A 21,175-nucleotide genomic window follows, 5' to 3' on the forward strand; every position below is an offset into this window, starting at 1 on the left:
ACGAATTTGTAACAGCATCAGCAGCAGATAACAATCTATGTTCAGTTCATACAGCAAAAGCAGCACAACGGCCACAAAACTGAAGGGTTGTGAAAATTTGCATTGTATGCTGATGGTACCGGGAAAATTCGGGCAGATGCTGAGTGGTCCCTGTATGGATGGATGAATATTGGATCACAAAACATCATAGACACACACACAGAGGAACATGTCCATTTACAGCCGGATGGATCCGGGTTTTCGGAACAAACGAACGAACGGGGGTCCGTTTTGCCCCCCGATTGCTGTGGCAATGCATGTTAATAAGTCCTTGTCGGGCGAACAGAATCTCTTCCCGGTTTTTGGGATCTGCTCTGCTCTACTCTGAGTGAGTGAATGGGGGTATGGATGCAATTTCAACATTGTTATCGCAGATTGTCTACTGGCACTTTCCTATACGTACTCTACATATCTCTGGTTCTGGTGGGCATCTCCTCGGAATCATGGACCATGGACCAGGATGATGGAGTTTCAGTCGTCGATTTCTTCCTCTGTTGGTTCCATCGAGAATCCAAGCACCGTCCTACAGTACACCGAACAGGGAATCAAGTTTATATTACATATTGTTACAGTTTGTGATCACGTTTCAGTGCGCTCGGAAAAAACAGGGAAAGAGCAAAATTAACAAGTCCAGCACTGGAATTCATAAATAAAATCAACCCCAGCCGATGATACATGAGGGTTGTGTAGATTGTTGGAATATAGTGGATTGTTTTTTTTTTTTTACATTTTACATTCTTATAGCGTATTTTTTTCTGCTCGGTGGCAAGCAGTTGTGCACTAACTGCTGTTAATTTCATATAAAAAAAACGCGATGAAAGCACTTAATGCACAACTAAACTTGGAAAATAATTCTCTTTTTCTTGCATATCGGAAGATGTGGCGTACCTTAAGGTATGATTCGAGGCCTTCTTCTTTTCATACTGTACGTGAAATTTGGGTAACTGGGCGAAAAAAAAATTGTGCCTCCTTTCATTGAAGCTTTGTAACCGAAAAACACCACTTTAGATAATTTGGTGATGTTATGTGTAAGTACAGATAAGGCCGGCAGTTTAACATTTTCCGTTTTAAAAGTTCTATTCACCGTCGGATATAATTTTTCGTGTTTTTTTTGTTGATTTTGTTCGGTGATGTTTTTGATAAAAAATCGCTATTTTAACGTTTCAGTCTGCTCCATATGGCCTGGCTTCGACCAGACCGAACTGAACGCCATGAGAAAATTTTTAAACTGCAGATTTTGAAACTCATGTCATCCGTTTGCGAGACCAAAACAAGTAAATTTATTCACTAAGATGTGTTCCTTGGGTTATAAACTATTGGTTCTGGTTGATAAATTTCACAGATTTTGTCCAAAGATAAAAATATTAGTACATTAAACCCAAGTGTCTCGAAAAACTGCTGATGGCGTTCAGTTCGATCTCGTTGAATCCCGACCATATAATTCGATGATCCTCAGGAATAAAAGCAATTTTTTCGCCTGCTAGACAAGGTTGCTGAAATCACAGAAAAATCTGTAATTTCACACAATTTTGAACAACCTTTCATCACAGAATCTGTGTCACAACACCCAGAATTTCGAAACTTTCACAGATTCCACAGAATTTTTAAATTTTGAATGGATTTCCGAAATTATAATTTTTTGAATTCAGTGATTTGGCAACAGTGGTTTTTGGTTTAGAAATAAGATACCATTTATTCATTTCTGTTCGTCAAGTCCTGTAACCGGTTGGTTACAAATCGTTTGATTTTTGTTTTCATTTTTGTAGTATTGTATATTTAGCTCTAGAAAATTCATGTTCCTTGTCGAGTCTCACAACAAGGTAGGCTACATTTTACTGCTGGCTGCTGTCAATTCACAGAGGAGGAAAAGGAGGAAAGAAAAAGAGAACATGGAAGGCGAAAAGGAAGCTTGCTTCAGGAAAATTCGCTCTCTTCTGTACCAGGCGTCCGTGAGTAAAGTCCGTGTTGTGTTTAGTGTTCGTGAAATTCCACGGAATTCGCCCGGAAACACCGGTTGGCTTCCTCACGGCTCGGCCCGCAGATCCCTTGTGGTCTCGCGCCTTATCGTAAAGGATCAGCATCAACAACGTTCTCGGGGTCTGAGGACCTCTAAATATAAAGGAGAACTTCCCTTCTCGGTCTGTCCGGATACGGGGCACTCTCGTGGGCAGACCGATTAAAAGCCTATGAAGGAAGACGCCTGCAACGACCGAGTCCAGCAACGCCCGCTGGCGCCGACGGTTTCGGCACTCCGTCGATACGCCCTTAAATCGACGGCCCTCCTGCTTCCGGAACTGGATTTCCGGAGCAACGACGTCGCGACAGAACAGCAACAGCAGCAGCACATCACGGTTAGTGAAACAATTACACGCCACACAAGACACAGAACATTGTTTTATACACACAGACAACACGCCACAAGAAAACATTAATAAAAGCAAACATAGAAACATGAAATTTCCCGATTTGTTGTATTTTACCCGAAAAGTCCTTGGTTACCCAGTAGCCAGCCAGCCCTGAGGTTCCGTACTTTTAGAGTACCTTGCCTTGGCTGGTCTAGCCGCTGCTTTTCTATCAGTAACAAATGGCGCCCAACTAAAAGTCCGCGAAAGGTAACCAAGAGACGACCTCGTAGAATACAAAAATCTAAGGATTTTTTCTAACGGGAGGTGGCAGGGATTCGTGCGATCCACGAATGGCTGTCGCCGTACATTATCCCACTATTTTAGTTTAAAAAGTGCTTGATACGATGTTTTGTGTTTGTACAAGGTCCCGACCAGAAGAAGGATTTTAATCCGTTTCTAAAACCATTTTTCCCACCGAAGAATTCGATGGTTTTGGTTGATCGCGTGTTTTGTTAAATTTTATGATGTATGTTTCATGTATTTTAAAGCATAAATTGGTTTTACATAATGATTTTGATTACAAATGCTATGGCAACACTTTTTACCCACACCCGTATTTTTTCAGCAAATGATTGCTGTCACTAATCACCAGTAGCAAAATAAAAACAAACATGACCAAGCGGAAGAAATATAAAGTGAAGTATGAGCCAGTGGAGTTTCAATCGATGGACTACGATGCTGATCTTTCGGATTGCGATGATTGTTTGGAAATGCCGTGCCCGGTGAGCTCTTCGCATCCCAATTATCCGGTTGAGTGGTTGGTCGCCGATTTGCAAACATCGCTGGCCTCATGGAATAGTATGAATGCTCAGAGAAAGCTGGAACCGAAAGATTTGGTAGGTAGTCGTAGACTTATGCAAGTCTTCCAACATGGTCTACAGATCCTGCTGAAAGACGCCGAAACGAGACACTTACCAATCATCGGAGCTTGTGAGTACCGTAGAAATGACCCTTTGATCAATTCAATATCTTCATTTACTGATTCAGAGTCGAATTGTCGTGAATCAACTGATAGCTCTCACACACAAGAATTCCCACAACCTTCTCAACCTGATTCAAAATCAGGATCCGTAGTTGATGGATGCTATTGGAAACATAAGCCTCCTAACAGGCCTAAGGATGAGTATGAATCTAGTACATCCGGTTACAGCACACTAACTCCTGAATTTTGTGCCAGGTTAGAGGAAAGGTTATGTAAAATGGTCGATCGTCTGGTCGATCATCATTTTAATCCTCAGAAAAGCCAGTCGAAATCATCAAAAGTTAGGAAGAAATGAAAACCAGGTAATCACGAAGCATGTAACTGATTTAATAACGGAAAAGATTTTGAATATTGATTATGGATATGTGACATTGCAAACTGAAACTGTGATATAAATGTTTTATTAACTTTTATGTTATTTATTGAAATGTGTAATTGTCGGTTTGTTCTTTTTAAATTCCCAAATCTGCTCACTCGACTCAATTTGGAATCTGGAAGAGAAAAGAACATATAGGAGCAAATTAATTAAAAGTTGGTAGTCAGAGTTATTAAACATCCACGCAATAGACTGGAGTTCAGAGAACTTGCTAGTCGTTAAATGGTGGATGGGTGACTTATCTACCCCAGTTTTCATAGATAGAAAGAACAATAATAATAATAATTTAAATTGATTATTGAATGGAACAAACCTCTTGATCAATCTGGGAATCCATAGCGGCACATGCATCCGTCGACGATGGAAGGGGAAACCCGTTGTGGCTCTTCCATGGTGCTGCGGTTTGTGGTTTGTGCGCGAGGGGATTGCCCATTGAGCCTGGCCAGCTCTGAAATCTGAAATTGATCAACAATTGATCATTATTACCATTGATAGTTGGTGAGAAAATTCATCTGTACTCACCTATTTAATCTTTCGCTGAGAAGATATTTGATACGGTGTCCTGGGATCAATTTAGATTCGCTGCTTGTCCTTTTCGTTGAAAAGATGACACTTTAGCAGCACAGAATCGTTTCGGCAATTCCTCCCAATTAGTACGATGATCGTCAATCTAAAAATATGAAAATAAAAATAAAAGAAAAAATCATACCCTAACACGTCCTAATATATTCAATAAACTCACCTGAGCATAGCAATGCAAAACGTCGCTCAAAACCGTAAACGAACTGCTTAAAACTAACGTTTCTGGTAAGCATGATATGTTCGTAAATAAACAAAAACAACATTATGTTGTGACAGTTGGATATGACATCTGATCATGATCATCGATCAATATATTGCCCGCCAATAGTTTGCCCGCTCATGAGGATCATTTGAAAGTGATCTAATTTACGAATAGGGTACTGTATATTTGTGTTGTAAATAGGGTAGTGTAACTTAGCGAAATTATTGTTGTAATGTTTAATATTTAGTACGATCGATCGTTTAAGTGTTGCGCAACATAGGGATAAGTATTTTAGTTTATTTTAAATTGTTTTTTTTACACTTGTGCTTGTTGAATTAAAATTATGTTGATTTGGTGAAACAAATAAAGTGGAAGATGAAAATTGGATTGTGCATATTACAATAGTGATGTAAGTTGAGTGAATAGTTTTAGATTATATTTGTGATGCACGTTTAAATGAATTTAACCTGTTGTGTGTTATTTATTACCACATTTGGATTTTTATTTAATGTGCGTTTTCAAATATGATCTGTGATATTCATGTTAATTTATTATTCTCTAGTTGTAAGATACTTTTAATGATTCGTGCACGTTTATTCAAATTTTGGCTTGTATATTATTTATTTATTTAATTATTTATTCACCATAGTCTTAAAGTAATTTTAATTTTCAGTGCACGTTGAATTGAAGTTTGTTTTTATTTATTATTTTATGCATGTTTAGCCCTTAAGATGCATTGCAAATATGAAAAATTTAATTATGCTTTGTCGTTTTAAATGTAATATGTCGGCCACAATTCCATAAATGCGAAGGATTGTTCTGGAAACAAAAAAAAATGCAAAACACTTCGTATTTTCACATTTTTTTATTGGAGTGGTGGATAGTGTAACCGGTTGGTTACAAATCGTTTGATTTTTGTTTTCATTTTTGTAGTATTGTATATTTAGCTCTAGAAAATTCATGTTCCTTGTCGAGTCTCACAACAAGATAGCACCACAGTAGGCTACATTTTACTGCTGGCTGCTGTCAATTCACAGAGGAGGAAAAGGAGGAAAGAAAAAGAGAACATGGAAGGCGAATAGGAAGCTTGCTTCAGGAAAATTCGCTCTCTTCTGTACCAGGTGTCCGTGAGTAAAGTCCGTGTTGTGTTTAGTGTTCGTGAAATTCCACGGAATTCGCCCGGAAACACCGGTTGGCTTCCTCACGGCTCGGCCCGCAGATCCCTTGTGGTCTCGCGCCTTATCGTAAAGGATCAGCATCAACAACGTTCTCGGGGTCTGAGGACCTCTAAATATAAAGGAGAACTTCCCTTCTCGGTCTGTCCGGATACGGGGCACTCTCGTGGGCAGACCGATTAAAAGCCTATGAAGGAAGACGCCTGCAACGACCGAGTCCAGCAACGCCCGCTGGCGCCGACGGTTTCGGCACTCCGTCGATACGCCCTTAAATCGACGGCCCTCCTGCTTCCGGAACTGGATTTCCGGAGCAACGACGTCGCGACAGAACAGCAACAGCAGCAGCACATCACGGTTAGTGAAACAATTACACGCCACACAAGACACAGAACATTGTTTTATACACACAGACAACACGCCACAAGAAAACATTAATAAAAGCAAACATAGAAACATGAAATTTCCGATTTGTTTATTTTATCCGTAAGCCCTTGGTTACCCAGTAGCCAGCCGGCCCTGAGGTTCCGTACTCTTCAAGTACCTTGCCTTGGCTGGTCTAGCCGCTGCTTTTCTATACGTAACAGTCCTTACAAGCTAACTTAGACCTATAGCGATAACAATCTTGTCGCTTAACCAAGGTGATCAACTCTTAATTATTCCTAAAATACTACCATATTCTGGGCTAACCATGCAGAATAAACTGCCAACACTGCAGGGTAACTCATAATCACAAGCTGTGTTGGCTGAGTTTAGCGTGCATGATGACAACATTTATATTGTTGTCATCATCATTGACCATCATTAACTGTCAACCGCTATTGTTCTCAATATGCGAATTGACGAAAGAGAACGTAACCAAAACAATCGGTTTTGGTTTTGTTCGAATGTGGCCGCGAAAGATCGAGTCCGGAAAACCGTGAGTACCAACATAATTTTTTTAGACAGTATCTTATTTAGATTTCATACTTTGAATTTGAAAAGTATGATATGGTTGGTAATGGGAATTGATTTTGCCCAACTAAAATGTGAAAAAGATCCAATTTATCATCATTAAATTTTCTATGAAATTCAAGAAAATTGCATCACAGAAATCCATCAGAGAATTTTTGAGAAACGTCACAGAAAGTCAGAATTATTTTTCTCAAAAACACAGAATTTATTTCGGCAACCTTGCTGCTAGGGTCGTCTCAATGCCATGTAGGTGACAGCTGACATGAAAATTGATCTAGAGGATGGTCGAATAAAAGTAGCCTAAATCGTTAAATTAGCGATTTTTGTGATCAACAAAAAAAACCCCGAAAAATACTATTTTTGAACCGCAATAACTTGCTTCTTTTAATTCCAATTGGGTTGCAGCCTTCGAGTAAAATATTTTTTCTTAATTTAAGCTTCATGAAAATTGATTGAAGAAAGCGATCGGCAAGTGAAGAAAAAAGTTCTTTATGAAAAACTAGTATTTTTTATTCCTCCCGAGCAAAATACCTTAAAATCCTTTTCACGGTTGAGACTCTAGCAATCCTTCCCCATGGTCAGAACTTTCTGAAATTTGGTATGTGACCTCCGGATAAGCTAAGAATAAGTTTTGACTTGGAGCGAGTGAGATTTATGTTTAATTCTTCCTATACTATGACAAGCGAGAATTTACTGATCCGTTGTGCTTGAAGTCGCTGTACTGTGCACTCGTCCGGTCTTTAACAAAACATGCTGCGATCGTCTAGACCCCCTACAAGCTGTGTTGGATCTTAAGAATTGAGCGCATAAAAAAGCATTTTTGAGGATCTTCCAGCTTATTTTAACTTTTGGGTATTGATACACAGGAACGCCGCCGAAAGATTCACCAGGCAACATTCGTCTCTAAACTATTGAACGGTGAGGTCCAGTCCCCACATTTGCTGAGAATGATAAGCTTCAGTGCGCCATCAAGGACCTTACGTTCTCACTCGTTGATATCAAATCAAGTCCACCGAACATCCAACGGCTATAATGAGCCATTGAGTGCGATGATGCAAGTATTCCAAGACGCTGAACATTTGCATCAATTTAATAAACCTACTAGCCGATTTACTCGTCGTGTTCGTCAATCCAGTCTATTCTATTATATCTCGTTATGATTTTCCTATGTTTTAATTTATTTAAACAAATATGTTCGATGAATAAATGTAATAATAATAATAAGTACACTACGAATCGTTAAATTGTTAAAACATGCGAAAATTACTGTTATGGTAAAGATTTTTATAAATAACCACTTGAAATCTTCGTTTTAAATTTACATTTAAGGCCAATAGAAAATCAGATTTTTTAAATGTTACCATCGAGTCTTAAACTTTCGCTGAAAAAAAATTTCACCAAAAATGCGTTTTTTATAATTTTTTTTTCAAAAAGTCATCAATATCAACAATACTCTTGATCATACGTAAAAATGAAGTTCAGGTGATCGATAGCGAATTTGGTCACCTTGAACATGAAAACAAGAGATTTCAAAGTAATGTTACACAGTCCAAGATATATGAATCTAAGTTCAAGTACTTTTTTTTTTTATTTTTCCAAAATTTCATATTTGGAGCATAACTCAAAAAATTGTCTACTGAGATTTTTTTGAATTTCATTTTTGGATTCAGAACCCGATTTTAAATAAAAAATACAGGTCGGTCGATTTAGTTCACGATTTTTTTTTTTTAATTTTTTAAACTAGTGTTATTGATCATTTGAAATTACATTTTGTTTCCTATTTTCAATTGAAGAGTGGTTTGAACATTCCTTTGTATCATTTAGAATTTGAGATAATATTCAATCACGATTCGAAATCTATTTTTCGATATGGAAAAAATCCTCTGCTATGCGAATTTATTCGAAACATAATTTAATTTTATTTCAAAAGTGCCAGGGGTCAATGTCAGCGATAAGATTCTTTCTTATATTCAAAATTTTCCAGCTTCAAAAATCCTGATGGATCAAAGTTTACAAAAATAACTTTATATATTTAAAATACAACATGTTCAATTTATCATGACTGACAAAGTACAGGTTGAGAAATGGGTGATTTCTTGAATGTTCAAATACGAAACTGTTAAAAATAAAAATAAGGAATTCAAAGTTTTGTTGTAAACATTGGAATAACAAATCAAATACTAATTTAGCTAACATTAAACATTAAATTTAAGCATTTATTGTTTCAAATCACTTTTCAAACTTTTCATAGATTCATTCAAAAATCATGATCGATAAAAAAAAAAAAGATTAAACACCATAAAAACTTGTGAAACGTTTAAAAATTCTCCAGTGCGGCTAAACTTTAAAATATCTAGCTATGAATATTTTGGCGTCGTCATTTGATACATTGGGTCCTGGAATAAACCAAAGAAAAAAAAAAGTTTTTCTTAAAAAAAAATGGAAATTTATTGGATTCCATAGTTTCCAATAGTTTGATTTTGAAATTTGGTATGTTTATTTGAAATTAAATGAACTATACAATAAAATATGGTATATTTATTTGAAAATTAATATAAAATGTAAATTACAGGTGTTGTCTCTAACGGTAAAAGTTATGTTCTTTTAGTAAGAACATTTCAAGATTATGCAAATTAAAAATTGGTCCATGAGGAGTTGCTCGTTTTCAATATCTCTTCAATTCTTCTAACTTTCAATTTTTTTATAATCTCAAGATATTATGAAGATGAAAACCATAAGTTTTAACATTTTAGGAAAAAAAATTCTATAAAAACGTACCTTATCAAAACTTTGTTATGGAATTTTATTTATGACTCAAGAGACAACCTATAGATGCCTATAGTAGGTTTTGGCGTTCTGAACTCGATTTTTTTTTCAGATTTTGTCTATCACCTCTCTTTTAGGTGATATGCAGATAATAAGTTTAAAAATGAGTCAGTTTTGAGTGAAATCAATCATTGAAAACTGATGAACTAATAAATCTTCATGAAAGAAAAAAAAAACTGATTTTGAATTAGCTTATTATGTTTTATTTAATCAAGGAATATAATTCTGATGATGATAAGCCGCTGAATTATCTAAAATGTTGAAGTCTACAGTTGTTTAAAACTTGGAGTAAATATTTCTGACATTATAAAAGAAAATTAAAAAAAAAGTTTTATTTCATTTGAAAAATTGGTTGCGGTCTGAAAAACGAATAGATTTTGGCTTTGAAAATATCTAAAATTCAAGTTATTATTTGTTTTTTTTTTCGTCAAAAGTCAAAACTACATGCGGTCTTGGAGAACGATGATAAAACCTTTGTTTAATAATTTTTTATATCTTTAATAATTTGGACCTATTTCCAAAAGCTTCAGGGCACCAAAATTAATCTAAACTAGCTCTTTATTTCTCACTTCAGAAAAGGCCTTGTGTGATTCATCAAAACCCGTTTGAATGTGGAGTTGAACATTTAGAAGATTAAAAAGCACAAAATTGAGGCTGAAATTGTTTTCGTGAAAAATATTTCATATCAGCATTAATAAATTTTACAATGATATGAAAGAGTTTTTTTTATAATCAAAGTAATAAGTAATAAAGTTAAGGATGAACAATTTTAAAGACGAGGTAGCGTTTTTGTATGTCATGATTTGAGTTTCAATACAAAAGGCTTAAAAAGTTGCAAATCGAAATTGACAAGTAAAAACTAGTTTCAATTCTTGAACGTCATATAGTGTCGTAGAATGTCTTGGGCCTAGAGTGGTAAAGGCGATCTAAATACCGCCGCGCCGGAGGCAAGCCAATTTTCTGACATGTTTTTCACACTTAATTTTTAACCCCTTTTGGGATGAAGTAATTTCACGACACTACGGTAAATTCACTTCTTGAACTGAAAATTTCATTTGTAAAAAATCTCTATGGGGGGCCGTTCGCACGGCCTTGCGTTCCTTCATAGTCTTCCGGTAATTGTTCCAGAACGTCAACATTTTGCTGTGAACTTCCTGAGTGTTTTCAGTCCAACAAAGGAAATACAATTTTTAGTTCATAAGGTCGAACTGAGTTTTGCTAACTCTCCGGAGGAAAAAAAGGGATTAGTTTTGAGTGCGCAGTTCAAACACCGTTTTGAACCGTCGCAAGGAGCAAAGAGCGAATTTAATTTCAAGTTCATAGAATCGAACTATGTTTTGAACTTCGATCAAACTTAATTTTAAGTTTGAAAAAAGAAGCGTGTGCCAAAAATGCCATAGTGAAAAATTGCCAAAAATGAAAAAAAATGACAAAACTCACCAAAATGACAAAAATTACAAAAATGTTAGAAATGACAAAAATTACACAAATGGCATAAACAACAAAAAATTTGAAACAAATAATAGCAAAAAATGGCAAAGCTATCAACATGTTAAAAACGCAGAAACAAAAAAATTACAGCAAAAGTCATTCAATTAAGATTCAATATTCAAAACTCGGTATTCATATAAAAGATTCATGATTCAAGATAAAAAAATTGTATTTCATTTCCCTAATGTTGCAAAAAAGATACAATAAAAATCTTTGATTTCTTATTATGTTTCCAAAATTGCTGATCAAATGGGGTGTCATCGCACTGCTGCCGAGTAGTAACGATGACGATGACGACGTTACAAAGTTGCTGACGATTGGTCGCAAAACTGCACCATGGATGCAATTTTGTTTCCTTCACTCGAAAGACCATCCTCCGTTGTTGTTGGCACTGAATGGTATCGGATCGTCGTCGTCGTCGTCGTTTTCGTTATCGATGCCACCAAATGGGGTTTCGCCAATTCGCTCGATGGTCGCCAGAAGCGAGCTCGCTTTATTGCCCGTTTTAATGTTTGAAATCGGTTAGTGGTGTACACAGGACAAAGGAAAACAGTACAACCAACTACGTATAACAGGGCAATAGGAAAAAAAAAACAATGAAAAAACCACCGACCTAGTCAATATTCCATCGACAGATTCCGCGAGCGAAGGACCGAAAATGGCTAGCCACCAAAACGTGGCAGGCTCTACCCTCTACGATATGTAGCGTATCAGCAGCGGTCGGTTTTAGCGAGATTTATTCGAAGCGGCCGCTAGCGAGTGTGCTGCCAGTGCTGTTTGGTTCATGCATGATATGCACATATTTGGAACTGCTTAGCAACAGTGTGGCATAAGATTGATCATCAACATTTTCAGGATATGATTCAATTTTAATCTTAAACAAAATTATAAAGCAAAGCGAGGAAGAGTAAGCCTCGACTTTTGGGCGAAGCACGTGTTTTTGTTTTAGTCCATCAAAAATTTTAATTAAATTAAAGTTAAACTAGAAATTTCAGACTTAAACAGTGGAAAGTGATTTACCAAGTGACCGGCACGCAGAAATATCAAAATCGTTTAATGTGGCCAAATCAACCGTCACCAAAGCAATAAAAATGTTCGGGGAACGTATTTCGACAACCAGGAAGCCGGGATCTGGGGTAAATCGAAATCCGGAAGTCGCAGTGACGAACAGAAGAGAAGAACTTCAATCTTTCCGTTCGAGATTTCGCAGATAAGTTGGGAATATCGTCTACAACCATGCATGAAGCTTAAAAACGATTCGGACTATCGACTTCTAATACCGTATTTGTTTTCTCCCCTCGTTCTGTGTTCTGACGTACCCGATAAAAACAAACACAAATCATCGCCAGTGCATTGCTACCTCACTCACTCACACGCTCTCTCGCAACAGTGACAAATTTTCGGGGCAACACCGCCCGATGGCAGTGCAACACCAGGTCAAAACCAGAGCAACACAGTCCGAATAAACAAACAGTTTGACAGCACCTAGTGGTGCACCAGTGCAACACTCGGCATAAACAAATACAAATAAAAAAAAATGAGAAAGAGATAAACGATCAACTTTGTGCCTAAGGACCTCTGCATCCTTGTAAAAAAATTTGGTTGGAAATGTGGGGGAAAGGAGATAAATAGGAAACACGTTGACTTGTGTTATGCTGATAGCATTTTCTTCTGAAATATATTCTTTGCATTTATTAAAACATTTCTGCCAGATAAAAAACAACATTTTTGAAAGGTGATTATGACTAAAACACACTTGATTGTGTCAATCGTGTAAACTTGATTTTTAACTTCATAACACTAATAGTTGTTCTTACTCACATTATTCAAAGTTTGAAGTGATATTCGAACTGATGTTTGAAAACGCTTGTGCTTATGCTTATACATACACAGCCAGATCTTGTCAGCATCCCGGTGAGTAGTAAAAGTACATTTACTTCTCATCTTTACTAGGTCGGGCCCACTGTGCAGTATTGGATGCAAAGACAACTGGAACACTGGGAGGAAGGAACGTGGAGAACAGCACCATACGTTTCCATGATTTAATAAATTTTACGTAGGGAGCACAAATTATAGAAAGAAGTGTGCTCCTGTACTTCGATCCCCGATAAATGTTTCTTATGTGGGTGGGAATGGGGTTATTTTACAAAGAAATTCAAAATTTTAAAACTTATTAACTTTGAATTTCTTTGCTCCCCATCCCTGGTCATCGACCATGAATATAGCGCCATTGGTCGTTTTTGGAAAGAAAAATTATGAAGAAAGAATGTTATTGTAACATCCATGCAATCTTTGGAACTTTACCCTCTCCAAAGATTTCATGGTAAATATAAAAGAATTTGTAAGAAAAACTTTTGTACTCACGAATAACGGAATCAAACATTTCTTTGAAGCACACTTCCCTACTTCAACCTGTAAGTTTTAAACCTACCACCCGCACCCCACTGGCGTTACAGGGATTCCCTTTATTAGGCCTCATGGCGTCTCGCTTAACCAAAAGAAATCGCAGGGAGTTCGAACTATGACCTCAGGAAAAACCCCTTTCACTTCTTGAATATTTATTTTAAACGCCACATCTAATGCTCAATTCAACAATATGGTTATGGTACCTTCTATGGGCCACACCTTGGTTGTCGGGTTTGAAAATGGCGGAGCTTCGACGAGGGCGACGATGCTGCTGCTGACCAACTGCTCTGTCGGTCAACCAGAAACCGGGATGTTCTTTCCGGGAATCTCGGCTACGAGGACGGAAGAACTCGTTGGAGAGCTTGATTGGTCGATCCGAAGCTTCGTAGTTTGGGATCGATCACAACCTTCAACCAATGATCACCCGGATGCTAACGGCTATCCATGGAGATTGTGACCAAACCAAGGCGGATTCAGGACCAGGGTTCAGGGACCAGGTTGAACTAGGGGCACAGAGAACAGACGTACAAGCTCGAAAAAAAAATCTTCAAAAAAGTGTGTAAAATTTCAAATGCAGACATCCAAAAAATATGTTGAAAATTGACTTTAAACAGTGGCACCTATTGCGCCGTTCAAAAGTTACAAATCAAATTCTCAAGTGTACAGTTTTCGAAAAGGCGTAATCGTATATATGAACTAATAATTAAACTAATGCCGCTGGAAATTTTACACAAGTTTCGTGGGCTAGCTTGTACGTCTGTTCTCTGTGCTAGCGGTCCTGTTGAGGAATCAGGCGTTAGTGTTCCGTATTTCAGCGGGAACAAAATGACGGTTCGGCGTCTAATGGTGTCTGGCTTTTATCACTTAGATTGATTTTGTGTGCTGGATGTTGTGCACTTTATACTTCACAGTGTTGTGGTTTTTTTGAAATAAGCCAGCACCAGAAAGCCGCCTTTAACCGGCCTTGAACCGCGGGTACAGGTCGTTGATCTCCCATTATGACGGACACGATCGCTTCGCCTTCGTCAATTCGTCGGGCTTCGTTACCGATTGGCTGGTTACCAAGCAGCGGGAGTTACCGTGGATGGTCCTCTGGTTGTGACGTGTTGAAGTTTCCTGGCTGCATACTGGTGGCTTGTGGCGCTGTCGTCGGCTTTGAAGGCTGCATTATTTGGGGGAAACCATCACCTATCATTTTCCCGATATTAAAATACTACATTTACTGGCGATCAATCACTACAACCTCGACGAAAGTGTTATCTGACGCTTACAAACATGACTAATAAATGCATTAAGTGCGTTTGCATTACTATCGCAATATTTTTTTCCAATCGCAGCACTCCGAAAAGTTTTTACACACGCACACGTGGGTTAGTAAACTTGCATATAAGAGAAGCGACATCTGATCCATCTTAAAACAAAATATCTGGCCACAGAGCCGAAAGTTTGGACAAAAAAATCCTCCGAAATGTTTTCAAGCTCAATGTTCAAGCTCTAAAGCGAACGCCCAGTCAATCCAACAAAACAACGTTGAATTTGATACCCGTGGATCGCAATAAAGGGTATGAATGATTTGAATTTTGTTAACGATCATATAGTTTTCTAACCATGAACACGAACCAACAGAGTAGTGAACCAAATTGCTCCTTATTATAAAGTCATATGACGAGCTTTAAAATTATTTGCTTGAACTACAACAGCAATCACATTACTCTCCTTGGTTGAGTTTTAAATTAAAAAGCTAAAAGCTTACAATTACAACAAAAGCTCGGATCGATTGGATCGATGTTGATAATTTTTTTGTATCGATTGGAATTGTGTGTTTCAGACATCGCTTGCATGTAGGTTCACTAACGTGGGTCACAAAAAAGTGATTAAATAACATAAAATGAATGAAAAGCCACCAGAAATAGAAAATAGACTTTGAAAACACTAAAAAAAGCAAACTATCCAAATCCAAATGAGTCAGATAATGCTCGAACGTGCAACAGTTTTTCAGCTAACTATTTTTGAAAATGTGATATACTCAATTGTGTTGAAATTTTGGAGATTTCCATAACGAATTTCCAGATACCATTTATTTTTATTAATTTACGCATTATAATTATTATGGAACGAACTCACCAAATAATCTTTGGGTCCTGATAGTCGTTGATCGATTCAACATTCCAGTCAGCTATTGGCGGATTCCCGCTCTTTACGGCGCCTAAGGGAAACGATGCTCAAAGTCTTTACTTCGCCGGGGGAGGTTGTTACTTTCCTGACGATCACTTTTAACGATTGACACATTTGGAAGTACGATATTTCAATCTTTTCAAAGTTTTGAATCAATTTAACCACTAAAATATTATTAAATAAAAATTTTCCCGACGGAGTAAAAATAAAACGCGTCCGTTGCCAATTAATCATGGCCTCCTTCCTCTATTGATGTTGAAATTTAAAAACGTATGAAAAATGTGAATGTTCAAATATTTTGGAAAAATCAGAAATAGATATCTACATATAAAAAAAATAGTAAAATGAATTATTGGAGAAAACTTGTCTAAATAGAACGTTTTACCATTTTTCCAAGAAAGATGGAGAGAAAGTGATTTCAATTAAAAAAAACTATGTTCGTTTTTTAAGCAATTTTTATTGAAAGATTTGTGTAACGACTTCTCGCATTTGATCAGAAACATTAAGATTTAACTTGTGCCCTGTTCATGATTGAACAATAATACAAATGAATATCAATCGCTCAAAAGTTTTGAACATTTGTATAAGCAAAAATTGAATTAAGAAGAAAAAAAATTAAGAGATTCTAAACAAATTATTGAAAAAATTAATCCATGTCTAGGTTTGATACAAAAAAAAAATAATCCAAAAAAGGATAAATATTGCAATAGAACTGATTGAATTTATAATTTGAATTGGTGAAATAACGATTAGTTTGAAAACATTTAAAATCATTCTATCCAAATTACGAATTATTTTTTGTGGCACAAATATTTATGAATAAATTTCCACATTGACATCATTGTAGTATTTAAGTGAAATTTACAAGTTTCGATTGACTGATTATTAGACTGCCCCAAACTTGTATGAGAAATTTCAAGCTTGTGAAATGTTATGCGCTGCAGTCTTGAATTGATAATAGGCCTAGTACAAGGTCTCATGCCAAATTTGGGCCAGATCGGATCACGGGAAAGGGTCGCTCAACGAGTATGGGATTTTTGAACATTTTGTTCGGGAGGAACATGAAAATCAAGTTTTTCATGAATAACTTTCGTCCCCTTCGGCAGATTTCTTTTGAAAATGGTTTTTCTTAAAGCCTAAACTATGACAAACATTTCATTCGAGGACTGCATTTCGATTCAACTTATGATAAAAAAGTTATTAAACTTCAAAAATGGGGTAACTTTTTTCAGGGTGATATTCATCACTGTTAATGCTGCGTCAACATGTTCGAAGCAGTGTCTCTCATTAATAGTGATGAATATCACCCTTAAAAAAATAACTTTTTTTTTAACTCAAAAACTTTTGTGTCTTAACTTGAATCGAAATGCAGCCTTGGGATGAAATATTTTTCATAGTTTAGGCTTTAAGAAAAACCGTTTTCAAAAGAAATTGGCCGAAGAGGACCAACATTATTCATAAAAACTGGATGTTCGTGTTCCTCCCGAACAAAATGTACCAAATTCCCATACAAAATTTAGGCTCGTTGAGCGACCCCTTCCCGCGATCCGATTTGGCCCAAATTTGGCATGAGACCTTGTACTAGGCCTAGGATCAATTTAAGCCTGCAGCGCATAACTTTTTCAAATGTCGGGTCATTTGGGGCACTCTACTGATTATAGAAAATTATGAGATGTAGGAGTCATGTAGGTTGACTACAGGTTTTAGAGCTAAACAGGAGGCCACAATTATGTATAAAAGAGTTATTCAGATATTTTCCAGACGTCAACTAATAAAGTCCATTATCAAAATTATCAAGTCTAGCTTTTATTGAAAACCGGCATCCTTCAAACTTCAGAAGTGGGATATTAGAAGCCGAAGCGCCTTGAAAATCTAGCGAAACGAAGATTTTATCGAAAATCCTCCAACTTTGAGAAACTGCTGTTTTCGGAATGTATTACTTGCTCACTCGGAAGGAGGTCACCAATAGCCCCTAGTTGCTGGTCAAGCCACGGCAACCGTCTGGGGTGGGCTACAAACGCCTCTTTTGCCAGCTAGAGTCTAAGAAACACTTTTGAGCTCAAGGTCGGCTCTCGCTATAAGGGAACTGGTCAGATATTCAAGAAAGAACACAAATGATTTTAAAAAGCAAAATGTTATGTATTACAACTTACTCTTTCGTGTAGTGTGGGTGTGTAGGGTGTGTTCTGCTTCGCTGCTGCTGCTGGTACCGGCCGGCCGTAACGGGTCTTCTTCGTCGCGCTTCCAATCGTGGTCATCAACTGACCTGTCGAAGCTATGGAACCGGAGGGTTGTTATTTGAATTCTCACGAGCCCGTTTGAAGGGATCAAATAACACCCTCTGGAACCAGATCGAGATGAATCTGATTGGCAGTTATGGTTGGCCGTCCTCGTGGTGGATGCCAATCTTTCGCTGGTACTCTGGATGGTGCCCGCAGCGCTTGCGCTCCGCAGGCTCCTCGACAGAGCAACGGAACCCGATAGGTGGTTATAGGCTGGGTTGCTTGGGATTTTCCGCAATTGTTGTCCACTTTGTTCGTTGGATCCTTTGCCTCTTGGTATGGCAATTTGGTGGATCCAACTAGCGGATGGACACGGGATGGTCGGGACCTTCTGACCAGTGCTTCGGCTCACCTGCCCAGTTGCCACGTGTAACCGGAGTTGGTTGAGTCGCCTTGGTAGGATCCGTTGCCTGGAATCCTCCTGACTCAGGATGGCAATGGCAGAGTGGCGGACTGAAAAGCGGTGATTCACTGGCCCGTTTGCCTCATAAGAACGGAAGCTTTGCTGAACCCAGGCGGGATTCTATGGCCAGATTTGTTTAACCAGAATCTTCAGGCAAAATGTAAAGGGGTCCTGGATGGGAACTATGGTTAGGAGAGGTTCTTGTTATGGAATGGTTTACAAACTCACTTGACTTAAATAATCTCGAAGCTCACTTAAACTTTCCACTTCTTAAATACTTATGTTAACTTTTATTTAACGTTGTTAACTTTGCGCTTAATGCGTGTTTGCGCTTGCGTGGCCACAGGTGGAAAGGAAGTCTTCTTGCTAAGTGTCAAGGAGTTGGCAGCCTCTTCTTAACCCAATTTCCGTTCCACTTTCCAATGACATTTTGGTACTGTCATTCCCGTTCGTTCAGTTAGCCCCTTGTATGTGTGTGTTAATGTATTTTAAATTTAAACTTGCTGAATGTTTTCCCTATCATTTTCATTTGGAGTGCTTTATTTATTTATTCTTTTATGTTAACCTAGCTGAACCTATCTAATTTCATTTCCTCTACAAATTTTGTCCCTATGAAGCTGAGTTCCATCGGAAAATTCTCGATGAACAGCTTGAAAGCTTTGAGTGATCGAAGGGAACACTCCAAAATGGCTTGCTCTGTGGGGGTTTAACGGGGCAAAATAACCTAAAGGTTACAAATGGAAATGAATGCGATTCGAACACTCCTGATTCGACGGTGCAAACTGATAGAGCAGTTTTCCAGGCATTGACGCTGCCAGGATTGCGGACAATACTGGAGCCGAAGATTGCGGAAGTTCGAATATCCACACGGTCTACGAAATGCCTATGAAGATGCGATACTGCCCGGATGCTACGGTAATGCTGTTGATGTGCCAGTTTTCCATGCACTGACGCTGCCAAGATGACAGGTAGTGATGGAGCCGAGATCGCGGGAGTTTGATCTTCATATGGGCGTGACTCGATTAGAACCGGAAGATTTCTTATTTTCAAGTGGATTCAAGATTCAGTCTAGTTTCTCATAAGTAGTTCTTGTTCAAATTTTGGTCAGTTTGCTTCAGAAACCAAATTTAATTGTGATTTGTTCTTGTCATGTTTAGATTTTTTTTATTGTATCTGTCAGGTGAAACATCGAGGGCGATGTGATCAGTCAGAATGGCCGAGCTGTAGGAGTCATGTAGGTTGACTACAGGTTTTAGAGCTAAACAGGAGGCCACAATTATGTATAAAAGAGTTATTCAGATATTTTCCAGACGTCAACTAATAAAGTCCATTATCAAAATTATCAAGTCTAGCCTTTATTGAAAACCGGCATCCTTCAGAGAATACTTAGCTGTAACGTTTTCTGGATAAGGGGGCCCTCAACTTATTTTAAAGAGAAGCTATTCGAAACATTTTTCACGGGGGCCCTTACGTAGATACTGTATTAGCTAGCTTAGCAATTATATTTGAAATTTTCATTAAAATTTTCTTATTTTGATTTTTGTTCCTGTTCCTGACCTTTTTGTTGAGGGGCCCAGGACAATCGCCCCCAATTGCACCCATTCAATACGGCCTTACTTATACACTCAGAGGAAATCTTATTATAAGTTTCATAAGATACATCTTATGAATCACTTTTTTGCGTCCAAACTAATTTTTCATAAGAGTCTTATGAAATTCTTTCAATTTACATACGATGTTCTTATGAAAAATAGAAGAAACGGCGTTGTGAAAAAATGATGAACACATCATTCATAGCATCAGTTTTTTTTTCATCATCTAACAGTACGAAGCAATCGCCAGTTCATAGTTATTATAGTTTTCCTTCAATGTTTAATGTTATTGTTATCTCCGGAAAGGTAAGTTCGATTTGACGTTTTTGGTGTGAACGTTGAATATATTTGTAAACTAAAATACATTATTTGTTTACTTTTCATCAAGCTGATCGGTAAAAAACGAAAGGTCGAAGATTAAGATGCGGCAGAAAAAAAAAACTTTGATGGAGCCTTCTGTTGATGCGCTGCTGATGGTGACCGTGAAAGATTTATTTTTAATCAAATTTGGCAAACAATAAAGTGAATGTTTTCAGCATGAAATATCGAGAATATTTCTTATTAGAAAGTGGTTTACTGTTCCCATAAGAATCTCTTATGAAAAGCAACAACCTCTCATTGAAGTAGGCGTTCATCTTCAGAATTCATTCGCGTCATAAGACAATCTTATAAATTTCATTACTTTTTCTTATGGCGCCACTTCATAAGAGAATCTTATGGCATACATAATAGTATTTTTCTGAGTGTAATGTAATAAAAAAATTTTTCAATGCCTTTGCTCAGTAAGTTTACCAAAAACATAGCAACAAAATCTGTTGTTTGCTTTCTGACACCCCCTTGAAATACCAATATTGTTACTTTATTTATTCATTTATGTTGAACAAAAATGCTCATGGCTAGTTACTAATATGACGTTCCTCCCAAGGTGTCATTTACCGCACTCATCTATTTACATATCACACGAAACGCTTTGCATCTTTCACGATCGATTCGATCGCTGTGATGTGGTTTTTATAGTTTTTTGTTTGTTCTCTTCTTAAGTTTATAAAGAAGTGTGACAGCAATTTGTCTTTTTTTTAGACACATTTCTACAAGGTGAGTAACATTGGATATGATTCACCGCCAATGTTAATTTTGGTGATTATGTCACCTTTGGCGGCGGAGTCATTAACGATCTCTAAAGATGTGAACTGAAACATTCCTCACATTTGGGGGCAGAGCTTAAAAGATAAAAAAGATGTTCTCAGTTAGTAAACAGATTAATTAACTTTATCAATTAGTATCATTG

General features: G+C 37.4%; 2 protein-coding genes across 2 annotated transcripts in view; one reads left to right on the top strand and one right to left on the bottom strand.

Moving 5' to 3' along the window:
- Window positions 1-21,175, top strand: part of LOC129756135 (phospholipase A2 inhibitor) — a 143,913-nt gene that overhangs the window by 9,624 nt on the left and 113,114 nt on the right. The window lies entirely within an intron of this gene.
- Window positions 17,938-21,175, bottom strand: part of LOC129753650 (uncharacterized) — a 37,845-nt gene continuing 34,607 nt past the window's right edge. The window contains exons 6-7 of the mRNA XM_055749491.1: window positions 18,245-18,345; window positions 17,938-18,191 (exon numbers count right to left, since the gene is read on the bottom strand). Of these exons, the coding sequence (XP_055605466.1) occupies window positions 17,938-18,191; window positions 18,245-18,345 (355 nt within the window). The remainder of the gene's footprint in view (window positions 18,192-18,244; window positions 18,346-21,175) is intronic.

Source organism: Uranotaenia lowii, chromosome 3 (assembly GCF_029784155.1).
Source record: "Uranotaenia lowii strain MFRU-FL chromosome 3, ASM2978415v1, whole genome shotgun sequence".
Lineage (NCBI taxonomy): Eukaryota > Metazoa > Arthropoda > Insecta > Diptera > Culicidae > Uranotaenia > Uranotaenia lowii.